General features: G+C 47.8%; 1 protein-coding gene and 1 pseudogene across 2 annotated transcripts in view; both read left to right on the top strand.

Moving 5' to 3' along the window:
- LOC308605925 (transmembrane 9 superfamily member 1-like) overlaps window positions 1-8,580 on the top strand; it is a 75,138-nt pseudogene extending 66,558 nt beyond the window's left edge. Inside the window, exon 4 of the transcript in view lies at window positions 8,450-8,580. The product of the transcript in view is annotated as a transmembrane 9 superfamily member 1-like (transcript). The remainder of the gene's footprint in view (window positions 1-8,449) is intronic.
- Window positions 8,581-9,037: 457 nt separating this feature from the next.
- Window positions 9,038-14,645, top strand: part of SETD7 (SET domain containing 7, histone lysine methyltransferase) — a 50,026-nt gene continuing 44,418 nt past the window's right edge. Inside the window, exon 1 of the mRNA XM_081242146.1 lies at window positions 9,038-10,428. Within this exon, the coding sequence (XP_081098272.1) occupies window positions 10,389-10,428 (40 nt within the window). The 5' untranslated portion in view covers window positions 9,038-10,388. The remainder of the gene's footprint in view (window positions 10,429-14,645) is intronic.

Raw genomic sequence — 14,645 nt, 5'->3', positions numbered from 1 at the left:
GGTAATGTGAGAGTTGCTTGCAGAGCTGGTCAGGGACCACATCCTACAGGGCCTTGCAACCAGGGTAAACTGTTTAGATCTGATCCTAAGTACATGGGCAACACTGGGAGGTTTTAAGCAGGGCAATGTCTGAAGTGAACTGACTTGAAAGGCCTCTCTCCTACTCCATGAGAAGGCAAGATTAGAAGCTGAAGTTTTAATTAACGACAGCAGGGAAGATTGTGGCCAACAGGTAGTGTGTATGTACCATGTGCCTGGGATTCTTTAAAGTGCTTTACCTGCATTACTTGATGAATCCTCATGACCAGTCTATGGAGTAGAAATTATTAGAATTTCCATATTACACATAAGGAAAATAAAGCCTAAAAAGTAAAGAAACATGTCTCCAGCTGGTAGGTTTTTAAAAAATATATCCTTTTATAATTATATAAGTTAATAACAGTCATTATAAGAAAACTGTTTTTTGGGGTTTTTTAAAAATCTTTTGGCTGTGCTGTGTGGCATGTGGGATCTTAGTTCTCCGACCAGAGACTGAGTCCACAATCCCTGTACTGACAGGGCAGAGTCTTAACCACTGGACCGCCAGGGAAGTCCCAAGAAAATTGTTTTAAATGAACAAAAAGAAAAAAACTAAAGCACTTGAGATCACATTGTCCTGAGATAACGTTAACATTTTAGCTTATGCTTTTCCAGTCATTGTGCTATGCAAATACATTATCTACTGTTCTCAAAAGCATAGGACCACTTACTTCTATACATGACATAGTTCCTAGATTACAGATTTTTTTTTACATTTTTATTATTACTTTTAAGAATACTGCCCACAAATCCATTTTGAATGACAGTATGAAAAAAATGTTAAATCGTAATACACAGAATCAAGTATACTATTGGATAGTTAACTAATATGAAGAAATTTTTTTAATTAATTTATTTATTTATTTTTGGCTGCGTTGGGTCTTTTTTGCTGCACGCAGGCTTTCTCTAGTTGCGGAGAGCAGGGGATACTCTTCGTTGGGGTACGCAGGCTTCTTATTCTGGTGGCTTCTCTTGTTGCAGAGCACGGGCTCTAGGCACACAGGCTTCAGTAGTTGTGGCTCGCGGGCTCTAGAGCGCAGGCTCAGTAGTTGTGGCACATGGGCTTAGTTGCTCCGTGGCATGTGGGATCTTCCCGGACCAGGGATCGAACCCGTGTCCCCTGCATTGGCAGGAGGATTCTTAACCACTGTGCCACCAGGGAAGTCCCATACCACATTGTTGATAGAGGTTACTATTGGTTGCTAGGATTTCGAGTTTTACTTTCTTCTTTTCGATATTCTACTTTTCTAATATCTCTACAAGTAGTGTTTTTCTTCTAAAAGTAATAAAGTAAATAGTGATTTAAAATTATAGATTAAGAGTGGATTGTTGGGACTTCCCTGGTGGCGCAGTGGTTAAGAATCCACCAGCCAAGGCAGGGGACGTGGGTTCGAGCCCTGGTCTGGGAAGATCCCACATGCCACGGAGCAACTAAGCCCATGTGCCACAACTACTGAGCCTGTGCTCTAGAGCTCGAGAGCCACAACTGCTGAGCAACCCCTGCTCACCATAACTAGAGAAAGCCCGCACACAGCAACGAAGACCCAATGCAGCCAAAAATTAAAAAAAAAAAAAAAAAAAAAGACTGGATTGTTTTGGGGGCATTCCCTGACAGTCCAGTGGTTAGGACTCAGCGCTTTCACTTCCAGGGCCCCAGGTTCCATCCCTGGTCAGGGAATTAAGATCCTGCAAGCCGTGCGGCACTGCCCTCCCCCCCACCGCCCCCCCCCAAAGACTGGATTGTTTTTAATTTAATGAAGTTCTTCAAAAAACATTTTTCTGTCCTATTCCATGTCCATAGCTCAAAAATCTCTGTCAGACATAAACTGCTCCCAAGATGGCTATTCTCAGCAACCTGCTCCTGATGGGCTTGTTTGGATTGGTCCCTCAATGGCAGAGAACACCTCCTGGCAACAAGCTCCCACACATCTCCTAGACACCTACGTGTCCAGACTGTACTAGGCACCCTGAGTGCCTAGTGCAGCAGCAAACGTAACTTCTGCCCTCTACCTCAGCCACCATCACCAGAAAAACAAACCAAACAATGTGCGGCCAAGTAGTATGTCATCTCAAACACTAGAAGGTCACCTGGGACACCCCCATAAAAGCATACCTTCAAAGGTGGTCAAAAGGAACAAACTTCTGGGCTTCCCTGGTGGTGCAGTGGTTGAGAGTTCGCCTGCCGATGCAGGGGACACGGGTTCGTGCCCTGGTCCGGGAAGATCCCACATGCCGTGGAGCGGCTGGGCCCGTGAGCCATGGCCACTGAGCCTGTGCGTCTGGAGCCTGTGCTCCACAACGGGAGAAGCCACAACAGTGAGAGGCCCACGTACCGAAAAAAAAAAAAAAAACAAACATTAACACTGCTGTATGATCTATAGGAATATAGTTAAGAGAGTAAATCCTAAGGGTTCTCATCACAAGAACAAAAAATTGTTTTTGCTTTTTCTTTTTATTGTATCTATATGAGATGATGGATGCCAACTAACCATATTGTAGTAATCATTTCACAGTATATCTAAGTCAAACCACTATCCTGTACACCTTAAGCTTATAGAGTGAGGTAGGTCAATGATATCTCAATAAAACTGGGAGGGGGAGGGGGTGAGCATACCTTCAGAGATAAAGTCAAAGTTTCCTCTGCAGTCTGAGGCCAGCCATGTATATATATGCTCTTGTGGTTTCATCCCCCATAGTTCCATTTTGCATGGCATCATGGAAATTGATGTAGGGCTTCCTCAAGTACTTTTCCTTTACCCAGCCAGCTTCTAGAATTGTTTCTCCACCACTGTCCTGTCATTCCCCTTTCCTCTGTATGTGGCTTTTCGTGGTCTGGACAGCTATGGCTCCAATCCCAATACCACTACTGATACGACCGCAGATGAGTTATTTAAATTTATAGTCTCAGGTTTCCTCATCTGTAAGTGGAGATAATACTCTATAAGGTCATTTTCAGGATTAAATGAAATCACATGGATCAAAGTCCTAGGATACAGTAGACTGTCTCTGAGCACCATTTTCTTCTCACTTGTCTCCTGCTCTCCTTTGCCCACCATCTAAAGGATCTCATCACTCCGCATGAGATGTGTGGTATGTGAAGGCCCAATGGGCCTTGATTTGAGCTCCATTCAGCCATGTTTTTGATGTGGGATCCTGGGCAAGTCTTTAAACCATCATGGTCTTGAGGATTACTTTGAGATACTAATGAGATAATAGACACCAAATTGCTTTCTATTCAAGATAGAGCTCTCCAAATACTAGAAGAGTATGGTAACAAGAGAAATAGGCCCTTGGAAAAAAATGAATCTATAAATAAGATACATCCACTGTATAACCCCAAATTTTTCAGTAAGCATTTTCAGAAGGGCTATTTTGAAATAGGAAAGTTAATTGCAAAATACCCAAATCTTATACAGGATTGGTGGGAGGTAAGAGAAAATTGACTTGCCCCTTTTTCTTGTATACAACTTAGAATGAACCTAGCCTGCTTCAAATCACAATCTTTTGTCACACCTGAATGTGTAGGGAATCCCAGGGGAGGCCAGTCCAGAGAGGGGGAGCATAGGCAGCATGGAGAACGTGCCCTGTCTTCCCAGCTGAGCAATAACTAGGCTGCCCACACCCATAGAAAACCCATGCTCAGCCCATGCTTGAGGAACTGCCCAGATGCCAGGTTGGGAAAGGATGCTCAGGGCTTGTAGAAGACCTGCCCGCGTAACACGGATGCTCAACTAGCATTGTTCTCCAAGGCCCTGCACTGTCCTGCCACGGGGCTGCTTCTTGGTGTTCCTCTATCTTGAGCGCAGGAGCATCTGAGCTGGGTTCTTTAAATTGGGCTGAAAGATATTCTAAAGTTGGCCACAGCATTTTTCCTGGGAACCGATCTATGGACTCAGCAAGGAGGATCAATAGGACCTTAAATGACCTGAAAGGACACTCTACTTTTAAAAAGACTGCAGGTCCCCAACAAAGTCCCTCTGGGGAAGGGGTGACTTAGCAACAAGCCCCTCTGGGTGGGGGCTACCTATGTGTCAAGGATGTCATTTCAATGTCAGGGGTTCCAGAAACACTCTGTCAATCTGTCCTTGTTGGTAACTTGAGTTAACAAGGCCATGTGAATATTTTCATTTCTGGATTGAGTTCAAAATCAGAGTCCTGTTTGCTCTCCATCTACGTTGGAGTAGATCGTACCTGCATCCTCAAGGTGAAATTTCACAACTTAAGTCATCATAGCAAAAGGCCAGCCTCTCTTCTCATGCAGAGAAGAGGAAAGATATCTTTGAGTTGGGTGCCCAGGAAAAGATGGACAACTCTATTGCATCACAGGACCTATGGACCTTAATAAGCCTGATCTCTTTATTCAAAGTGCATGGTGGCCAAAGGAAGGTTAGGTCACTGTTGGTAGCCCATGAAGCAAAATGAGCTGCTTCTCCAAGAATCTGGAAACCAGGGCACCCTCAGAAAGTTAGACTAAAATCTGTGCGTATGATGGACTGGACTAGAATTCAGCAGGAGTAGACCAAGACAGTGACAGAATTTGTGACCGAAGAATTTGGAAATACCCCCAATTCCCATCACAGTGACTTGATTGTAGTATCAGCAAGGTAGACATGGAATGTGACTGTGACTTTAAAAGCGTAAATCTGCCTAGTTAGGGGTATAGGACGCTGTGTGGAGAAACTGCTTTGAAGAGACTAGTGCATACAGAAAGGAAGCCCAAACTCTCAGAACGTGGCAGGGCCATCTAAGCAAGGATGGATGGCGGGGGGGGGTGGGGGTGGGGGTGGGGCGGTGGGGATGGGTGCCTCATTCTTTCAGGGCATTGTGTCAGGGGCATTTCTCTGTGGACCATACAACACATTTCATTTATTCTAACTCCAGGCTAAGCAAACATCTGGATGGAACTTGTCTTCTCAAGTACATGTATCTATAGAGACTGATCTTGCATGGCAATGTGAGTATTCTGGTCTGTTGGTCATAATTTGGGTATGTCCATCAGTCTCTGGGGTCTGGTTAATGCGAGTTTATTTGAGGAAGGGCAGGATCTCAGCCGTCATGAATGTTGTGACATTTGTGATAAATAAGACAGCTGGAAATGCCCTTCCATTCACTCTGTGCACAGTAATGTTAAAAGATACACCATGTACCCACCCCTGCAATGTTAGCATTTGCACATGACTGATCACAGGACCCAATAACTTTAATTATAGCCCAGTAAAATAATTTTTTTAAAAAGCAATAAAATAAACTGATACTTAAGAAAACACATTTGGTTTTGATGGTCATTGTATTTTTCAAATTCCTGCATCCTATTGATTTTTCTGAAGTACTTTCTAAAGCAATCACCTCTTTGAAATCGTTTCCAATTTTTCTTTCTTTTTTTTTTTTTTTCCAAATCATGTCATTCAGCAGCTTCACCAGACCCAAGCCCGACAAAGGTTTTCATATCCCATAATGGAAGGACCAAAAGAAGCAGGCACACTGCAGAGGAAGAATATTTGTCCAGAGTGGACCCAAATAGGGAGACCTGGGTTGTGTCTTCCCTTCCTCCATGCCCCCAAAGGGCTAAATTTAGTTTACAGGATATACTGCAATGACATTAACATGTTGCAAGAACAAGAATCAAGCCAAAGGGAGAAAAATAAGCTTAATGTGGTGCAAGATATTTAAATGCCATGGCAACTCTGATGTCTTCTCTATTATTTAATTCACTTCCTCAGGTCAGGTCATCCTGCCCTCTCTCCCCTGCACTTCCTGTTGCTGTAATCAAATCAGGTCACCCTGAATTTGTGAGTCCTCTTCAGGACTGCAGTCGTGTCTATTTCCAGCAGAATGAATTTTCTCCATCTCTTCCTTTGCTCCCGGACCTTTATTTGGTGCCCTTGATGTTGCCAGTTGCTCTTCGCTGTGCTCCACATGCTGTAAATGCTTCCCTTTCATCCACATCTCTTCCCCCACACCCTGCTCCTCAGTGCTGCTCTCCCCGCCCCTCCCTCCAGCTTCTGCAGTTGTCACTAACACAGTTAGCCACTTGATTAGCAACTCAGTGATTCAGAAGCCAAGAACCTTGGTTCTTCTGAAAGGCCCATGCTTCTCTCCCTAGAGCAAGATGAAGTGCCTCCCTCAACCCCACATCTCAGGGCCCTTACGCTGAGATGACACGGGGGCTTGAATATCCCATTTGCCAGGGTTGCTCCTGCTTCTTCCCCTTTCTTCTTCTGTGCATGTCCCCGGAGCTCTTCATGCTCTATTTAGCTTTTCCCCAGGAAAGGTGGACAGAGAAGGTTTGAGCTTAGCATTTTGGTAGCCCCACCTGCTCATTTACAGATGGGAAAACTAAGGTCCAGAGAGCTTAATTGACCAGTTGCATGGCTAGCCCTTGCAGGAACCAAAACAAACAGGGTGAAAACTCAATCACATTGGCAGATTTGGTGGGAAAAAGTCTCGTTGAGGGGTGAGCAGTGCCCAAATGAGTATTGATGATGATTGAAGAGTTCCTTCACTCATCCTGCCCTCATCCCCTTGCCAGCAGTGTAAGCAAAAGATCAAAACAGAGCGGGCACGCCAGTCATAGATCCACCAGGACACCGGGCGAGGGTCTGCCTCGTAGGAGCATGAAGACCCTGAAGACCGCCTGGGCCCCTCCAGCCCCTACCAGCAGGACAGGATGAGGGCTCAGGGACAGCCAGACTAATGAATTCCACACAAGTCCCACATCCACTAGGCTTTTCACTATTTGCCCGCACGCACAGTGGTGAATTGACAGAATTTCCCCCCCTCAGTGTAAAAAGATGCATAAAATACATGATGCCTATGAAAATAGATTTATTGCAAAAGTTGTATCAGTCTTGTAAGTAAGCACCAGCCTTCCCTGGGGAAAGACATGGGTGGTAAAATGAATAAAATAACTCAGTATTTTGACTGCTTCCTGCAGTGGAAGAGGGACTTCTGTTTCCCAAGCTGAGTGGGAAGAGAGGGATTTATCCTTGGATGCAGAGGAAGCAAGGCAGGGCAGCTTAGAAGAGCCACTCCTTGGTGTGAGCGTGCAAGCAAGTCCCACCCCAGAGCCTGGCTGTTGGATGTCCTGAGCCACCCCTTTTTCGTCCCTGGTAGGGCTTGTTCTGGTGCATTGGGATCTGCTGAGTTAGGAGCTGAGCTCTGCTGCCGCTGCCCCAAACTGTGATTAAGAGCTCAATGATTGATTTTCTAGCCCATGACCACACTGGTGGGGACAGAGTATGACAGAGGAGACTGGCGGGAAGCCAAGTGGAAAGAGGGTTTATGAACTGAGCTCTCAATGAAGAAAACTGTGGGAAAGAATGCAATGGAAGCAGATTTGGGGCCAGTAGATGTGGGAAAATAGAACTCAAAAACGCTCTTCAGACTCGAACTGAAACCAAGCATTTTGCCAAACACAGGAAGAGGATGCAGTGTGAGAAAGACTCAGCATTGTTTATGTAAAACAGAATATTTCTCTCTGCACAATCATCACTGACAAAGCTTCACCTTCCTTCTGTACCAGGCACTGTGCTGGGCTCTGGGGCTATAGAGAAGAATCAGTCAGTCAGTCTAGAGAAGGGGATTGAAAACACACAAAATGGTGTGTAAAAATGCAAATGGCTCTTAAGGGAGTCATCAAAACATTTTGCCTAAACTTTGGGCCCAGAGTCAGCAGGCATGAGTGGTGGGGGGAGGGGGCTGGGACTGTGTCCTGGGTGTTGCCTGCCTCATGTGCAAACCTTTTTTTAAAAAATTAATTTATTTTATTTATTTATTTTTGGCTGCATTGGGTCTTCGTTGCTGTGCGCGGGCTTCCTCTAGTTGCGGCGAGCGAGGGCTACTCTGTGTTGCGGTGCGCAGGCTTCTCATTGCGGTGGCTTCTCTGTTGTGGAGAACGGGCTCCAGGCGCAGGGGCTCCAGTAGTTGTGGCACGTGGGTTGAGTAGTTGTGGTTCACAGGCTCTAGAGCACAGTTGTGGTGCACGGGCTTAGTCGCTCTGCAGCATGTGGGATCTTCCGGGACCAGGGCTCGAACCAGTGTCCCCTGCATTGGCAGGCGGATTCTTAACCACTGCGTCACCAGGGAAGTCCCTCGGCATCTTTTTTTTGCCCTGGATAATAAACTGGAAACTGGAGAAGATGATTATCTGGCGGGTTTTTGTGTATCAGTGTAACATGTAAGAGAGGAGATGATATGTTTAAAAGGGGAAAATGAGAAAAAATATCATATAACTCAAAACCAGTGAGTGACCAAGCTCAGTACATGATGGCTGTTTTTTTTTTTTTTTTAACATCAGAAATAAAATCCTGTTTCTGTGGGTCATGTTTGAAAATGATGTAATCCAAAGTGGGGCTTTCATCTTCCACTGCAGGAACCCCTTCTCTTTGCAGCTTTGGAGCCCAGGTATCTGCTCTGGAGGACTTTAAGGAGGTTAAATTTAAGCCAGAAGACTTCAGAAAGGTATCGACTAAGCCGGAAGGACCTCTGATCAACTTAGCCTAAGCTGGGGGACCTCAGAGCCTCTAGTCTAAGCTGGAGGGCCAGATACCAGTGTAGCCGAAGCCTGTGATCTCCTAGGGGAGGAATTCAGGCTGGGAGGAGTGTCTTCCCAGGGCCCTTAGGCAGGTGAGCAGCATCAGGACCCAAGTTTCCTAACACCTGGTCCAGGGCCCTTCCTTCTCTTTCTGAAACAGTCAAAAGGGGATGAAATTTCTGGCAGTGTATGGGACAAATGTCCCTAGCATTGTTCTCTTTTTTCGCAGAGGAAAAACTGAATTTAATAAGAAACTCACAATACTCGATAAAAATACCTGGCATTTAAGCACAAAGCCGAAAGCAAGGCGTGGTCTCCCGGGTACTGGAAGTACTTTGAAATCCACAAAGTCTCATTCGTGGTTCAGAAAACAAAATGGAACAACTTTCTCGGCTCCTTCCTATCCTCCCCCCCGCCCCCTCCGTGCAGTAGCTGTTCTTGGCAGACACCCAAAGCGGCACCCGGTAATTCCACGGCACATTGTGTACATTTGCATCCATTTAACCAGCTATTTACAGCCGCCCTTTGCCGCCACCTGTAAGAGGCAACGCCATAATGACGCTAAGTGGCGGGGCTGGGAAGCGGGTGCCCCGTGATGTTCTCCACTTAAAGAGCCCGAATCTGTGGAAGGTTGGCACTTGGAGAAACAGGGAGACGGCTGGGGACATCACACGTACGGGGGGGAGGCGCGCCAGACGGAGGGTCCCTCCTCAGTAGCTCCGCTCGGTGGCTCCTTTTCTGTTACCACAAGCGCGAGGAGGGAACTGCCAAGGCCTTCCGCGCCGCTTGTTTCCTGCCTGATAAAGAGCCCGCTGCCATTTGGATCTGCTGAATTTCTGAATCACCCGAGACGCCTGACGGTCCCGAGGAGGCGGGGGGGGCGCAGCGCGCAGGGGTGGGAGCCGCAGACCCGCATCTGGGCTGGATGTCACCCCCTTGAGTTTGGGAAACCTGCTCGCGGATGTGATGCGGCAACGCGGAGACACCTGCTCTCCAGTGCGTGCCGCACTCGTGCAGCTCCGGGTGGCAAACGGGGTGAAGTGGGGGCGAGGGCGAGAGGAAGTTGAGGCGCTGGAGCTTTAGGAACGCTGCCTTAGCTTGCCTTGCTCTTTGGAGGCTGTCCCGAGGGGGCACTGGCGGACACTGCAGGCGGACTTCCAAGTGGTCCCCGGCACAGTTGGAGGTCGGAGTTTTGAGCCCCAGAGGGCGGATACCCGGAGGTCCCAAGTGCCCGCGAGGAGCCCGCGGCGCCCAGGACCAGGCTTGGCGCTCGGAGCGCACCAAGCCTCGCAAAAGCAAAAGATAAACCCTGATGGGCCCGGGGGCTGGTGGGCTGGGGCGTAGCGTCAGCGCGGACCCCGAGCGTCTTTCGTTTTAAGGAGCCTCACTTCTGGGAAGGGACGGGGAACTGTCAATCAGCGAGGGAGGGAGCGCACCGGCGCTGGGTGATGTCAGCGGATCAGCTGCTCGATAACAAAGAGGGGGTATTACAGGAGAAAGTTGCAGCGGCGGCGGCGGCCACGGCGGCACCCCGGAGCCTCGGAAGCGAGGGGCAAGTGGGCGAAGGAGGAGGGACGGCTGCTGCGGGAGCAGCTTAAGGCCAAGGAATTGAAAGGGCTCTAGGGGGAGGCAGTGCGAGCCAGCCCCGACTGCTCCTCCTCTTCCTCCTCCTCCAAACTCGCAGGGTTCAGCCCCAGCGCTCGCTCAGCCGCCGGGAGCACCCGGAGGGACGGGAGGCAGCCGCGCGGCCCCGAGCTGGGCAGGGTCCCCAGCCGCCATGGATAGCGACGACGAGATGGTGGAGGAAGCTGTGGAAGGTACAAGCATTTCTCTGGGGCCCGGGGAGGAGGCGCCGAGGGCACGGAACGCGGAAGGAGTGGCGGGCTGCGACCTGCGCGGCGCCGGGCCCCGCGGCCGCCACTGTCCCCTACGCGGGTGGCCCGCTGCTTGGGCAGGGGCCGGACCGCCACGGCCACGCCAGTGGGAGCGCGCACTGCGCGGCGGGGCGCAGGCCGGGAACGGGTCTCGGCTGGGCCGGGGTCTCCGGGAGAGCGCTGCTGCTCCATCCCGCCCGGTCACCGCCTGCATCCGCCTTCGGAGTTGCGAAACCTGCCGGGCACTCCGGCCTTCCCCCTTTCGGGGATGGGAGGTGGCGGTGCGCAGGAGTTCAGCCCCCCGCGGCCGGCCGTCTCCGTGGAGCAGTCCTCCCGCCCGGTTTTGGCAAGCCCGAGCCCCTCTCCGGGCGCCAGCCCTTTCCTTCCGCTCGCCGCTGCGACCCGCGGTGACCGCGGCCGCGTCCGGGTCCGTCCCCCGGCGCAGCGCACGGGGCCGGACCAGGCACGTGGCAGCCGCGGTCCGGGCGGTCGCTTCTCCGAAACGATGAAATCATTGCAGAGCCATGGACAACGCTCCCGACCCAGGGCTTGAACGCACGCCGGCGGAGAGGCGGGTGGCCCTGGCCTCTGCTGCCCCCGAGCGAACTCAGTCAAACCGCCCTTCCCCCTTCCTGCTTCCCAGGCGGGTGCCGCCGCCGCCACGCTGTGCAGGCGCGCCGCAAGCCCGGACTGAAATTGCTGGGTGACACTTAACTTTCTGAATTCCATGCTGTTGGCTGTGGGTGATATCACCGCCTTGGTGTCGTGTTTCTCCGCCCCTTCGCTTCCAGCGCCCCTCCCCCGACTTTTCTCGCCACTTTGTTTTGCTGAGTTTCTCCACCTTTTTTTTTTTTTTTTTTTTTTTTTTTTGCTGGTTCTAAAAAGCGAGGTGGGGACGTTATACAATCTAGTTGTTTGTATCAGGAGATGTTATGATTTTGTAACAGTGAATACTGGAAAATACTCTTTAGCGTATTTATTTATTTGATTCTACCGTACACAGTACGTCGTCATGTTTTGCAGTGTTGCGTGATGTTATTCCGGAATATTTTAACCAGATATCTAGGTAAATATTTTTTAAGCTTTTGGTTGAATATGGTTTCTATCTAATTTGTATAAACAAGCTCTCAGAAATGGTCAAGAAAGACAAAGTGGCGACCCTTACAGATGCATGAGGTTGCATACTTATTGCTACTTTGGGAGAAAAAAAAATCAGTTTTTACCTCAACATCATTGACTCCTTTTGTAGTGCTCCCGAGGTCTTAAGGAGAGATTAAGTAGAATAAGATTTCTGAATTCTATAAAAGCTAACTGCCTTAATGTAACTATTGAAACTTCTTATTTCTTTATCCAGCTTCAAGGAGTGTTGATGGTGGTGTTTTAATTTCACAGTGTCCTGAACTGTTTATCTCCAATGAGTAAAGCCAATGCTGGGACTTACTGGGGCCCAAAGATGTTAGTTGGAAGCCTTCTTTAAATGTAAATTATTGACTACGTGTGCCTTCATATTACGAAAGATAATTGAAAAATGCTCTTCTCAAATTGTTAGGACTGGCTCTCATTCTTCAGAAGTTTACTTTTACTCATAAAAATTTAACTCAAACCCTTGATCACAGGCAGTGCTCCCGAGGTTAACCCATCTTCCCCTTTGAAGCTGTTTGGAAACACAAGGCCCAGTTGTCCACGGTCCCAGGCTCCTTGCAGAATGTGAACAAGCAGCTTTAGAAATGCACCGATGTTGTTTTTGAGATTGCTCAATGGGTGAAAGCAGAGAAATTTCTTCATATAAGCAAGGAAGGTTCTGTTATGTAGGGTGACCACATGCATTATTGTCCAAAATCAGAACATACTTGAGAAGGGTCACTATTTAATACTTACGCTGGGATAACTGGCTTAAACCTTGAATGTCTGGGGCAATCCGGGACACACAGTGACTCAGTTGTACCTAACAGTAAACAATTAGAGTAACACAGAAATTTAAAAAATCCTTAGATGGACCCAAGGCTCAAACTCACAGTGTCTAGAGCATGCATGTGTAAAAGTAGGCTTTTCTTTAGCCATTCTTGGACTTTTAAGTGCTGTCTGTAATAGTCTTTACTTAACATCTAACACATGCATGGGGGACTGGTAAAAGGCCAGTCTGAATATCTCTCCACATACAGAGCCTGTGCTCTCGGTAGTTTATTTGTCTTAGCTGAAATTATCATTGCTGTAATTGTTTAGTCCTTACATGTGCAGGCTCTGTGCTAAGTGTTTCACACACACATTATCCATTCAGTCTTATCACGTGCCTAGTAATATTATCCTAATTTTACAAAGGAGGGAACTGAGGCTTAGAGAAGTTAAGAACTAATCTGAGGACATTCAGCCAGGTAGGAGACAGGCTTGGACCTCCAGAACCGCACTGTGCCATACCAAACTGTTTCTCTACATGTTTCTTTTTTTTTAATGAGTCAGTCAAATATATGAAATAGTTGGTAACTGAGTTTGGAAGCCACAGTTAAATGTTGCATCAGTGTCGTTCTTTATCAATGTCACTCTTTAGAGGTTGGTTCTGAAAGAGTTTGGTGACTTTCAGAAAAATGTATTTGGGGAAAGAGAATTTAACTTACAGCCTCTGCAACAGATACGCTTTTTCTTCTTTTTCTTCCTCCTTAGAAACATACTCTGGGGAAGAAATTGATCTCTTCAGGACTTGAGTCTTTTGTCACCTCACGTACATTTGGATTCTCTGTCAGGTGGAACTGTAGCTTGGGTGGAGTTCTAAGCTCAGGGTGGATGAATCCCCGAGGGCAGGTGGGTGGAGGGAGTGTCTGTGTACAGCGCTGGCTGTGCTCCCTTGGGAAGGTAGCCCTGGGCCTCAGCAGGCCTGCAAACATCACCTGAGCTCCTGCTGTGGTTTTTAAAAAACTCTTTGAGGCTCATTGGTTCTTCTGGGAGTGATGTTTAGCTTTGGAAATAGAAATCGTCATTACATCTATTTCTTCATCTACCCGTAGACACAAAGATGAATACAATGTAGTCCCTAATATAATTTGAAATAAATATATCACATCTAAACCATTGAATGATGGTGGTTGAGAGGAAGTAAAAATTGCATCTAGCTTGGGGAAATAGATGGGGGAGGACTTCCCGGAAGAGGTGGCGTGGAGTTGAGTCCAGTCCAGAGGGGAACTTTGGGAGTAAAGAGAGGTGTGGAATGAAACAATAATTCACAAGAAAAACGCAGATGACCAATAAGCATTTGAAAAGACACAATTTCATTAAATAAATACAAATGAAAATGTTGAGATAAAAGTTTTCTCTAATTAGATTGGCAAAATTCAATGAGACGGATATCATCCTACAAGGAAAGGGACACCCTTATGTGTGACTCATTAATATCATCAAGGAATTTCAGCTAATTGAATACTAACCCAGGAGCACAAAGACATTAAAAAGAGAGGGGGCAAAAAAAAGAGAGGAGTGGAATTATGCAGGCACATTCAGAGACGAATCCCTGGGTTCTGCTGTAACAGAGGGCCTAGGAGGAGAAAAGTGGAGGATGAGACAGGGGAAGGAGGCTCGTCACAGGCCGAGATCGTGGACTCCGTCTGGAGGCCGTGGGTCATGTGAGGGCTCTTTAGAGCTGGGAGTGGAGGATGAAGGCTCTGCTCTGGGAGGGCGGGAGGATGGGATGAACAGGCAGTGGGGAGCTGGCGAGGCGACCACCTAACAGGCTCTTTGCAGTAGCGGCCTCGAGGGTAGGAAAAAACAGAAAGGCCTCGAAACATAAAAGAGACATCGAGGAAGGATCCTCAAAAATGGGAAATAGCAGAGTCTCCAGAACTAAAGAGCCAGAATGAAAACAAGCATCTCCATGTTTCACTGTCCCAACCCCTCAAATATTAAGAGCATTTTTAACAGTCCCCCTATTATCTCATCCTGCCTGTCTCTAATAAGACTACTCATGCTCTGTACTTAGGAAAAATACAGGCTAGGTGTCCTGGTAGCACCCTCTATGTGTAGGCCTCACATTAAAATTAAGACCCTCACAATAATTGAGTTCTTGCAAGGGATTACTCTCAAAACTCAAATTATGTTTTTTGTTTGTTTGTTTGTTTTTGTGGTCCACGGGCCTCTCACTGCTGTGGCCTCTCCCGTTGCGGAGCACAGGCTCC

This window comes from Mesoplodon bidens (genome assembly GCF_964165515.1).
Source record: "Mesoplodon bidens genome assembly, chromosome: 1".
NCBI lineage: Eukaryota > Metazoa > Chordata > Mammalia > Artiodactyla > Ziphiidae > Mesoplodon > Mesoplodon bidens.
This window is presented reverse-complemented; position numbering and strand designations above follow the sequence as displayed.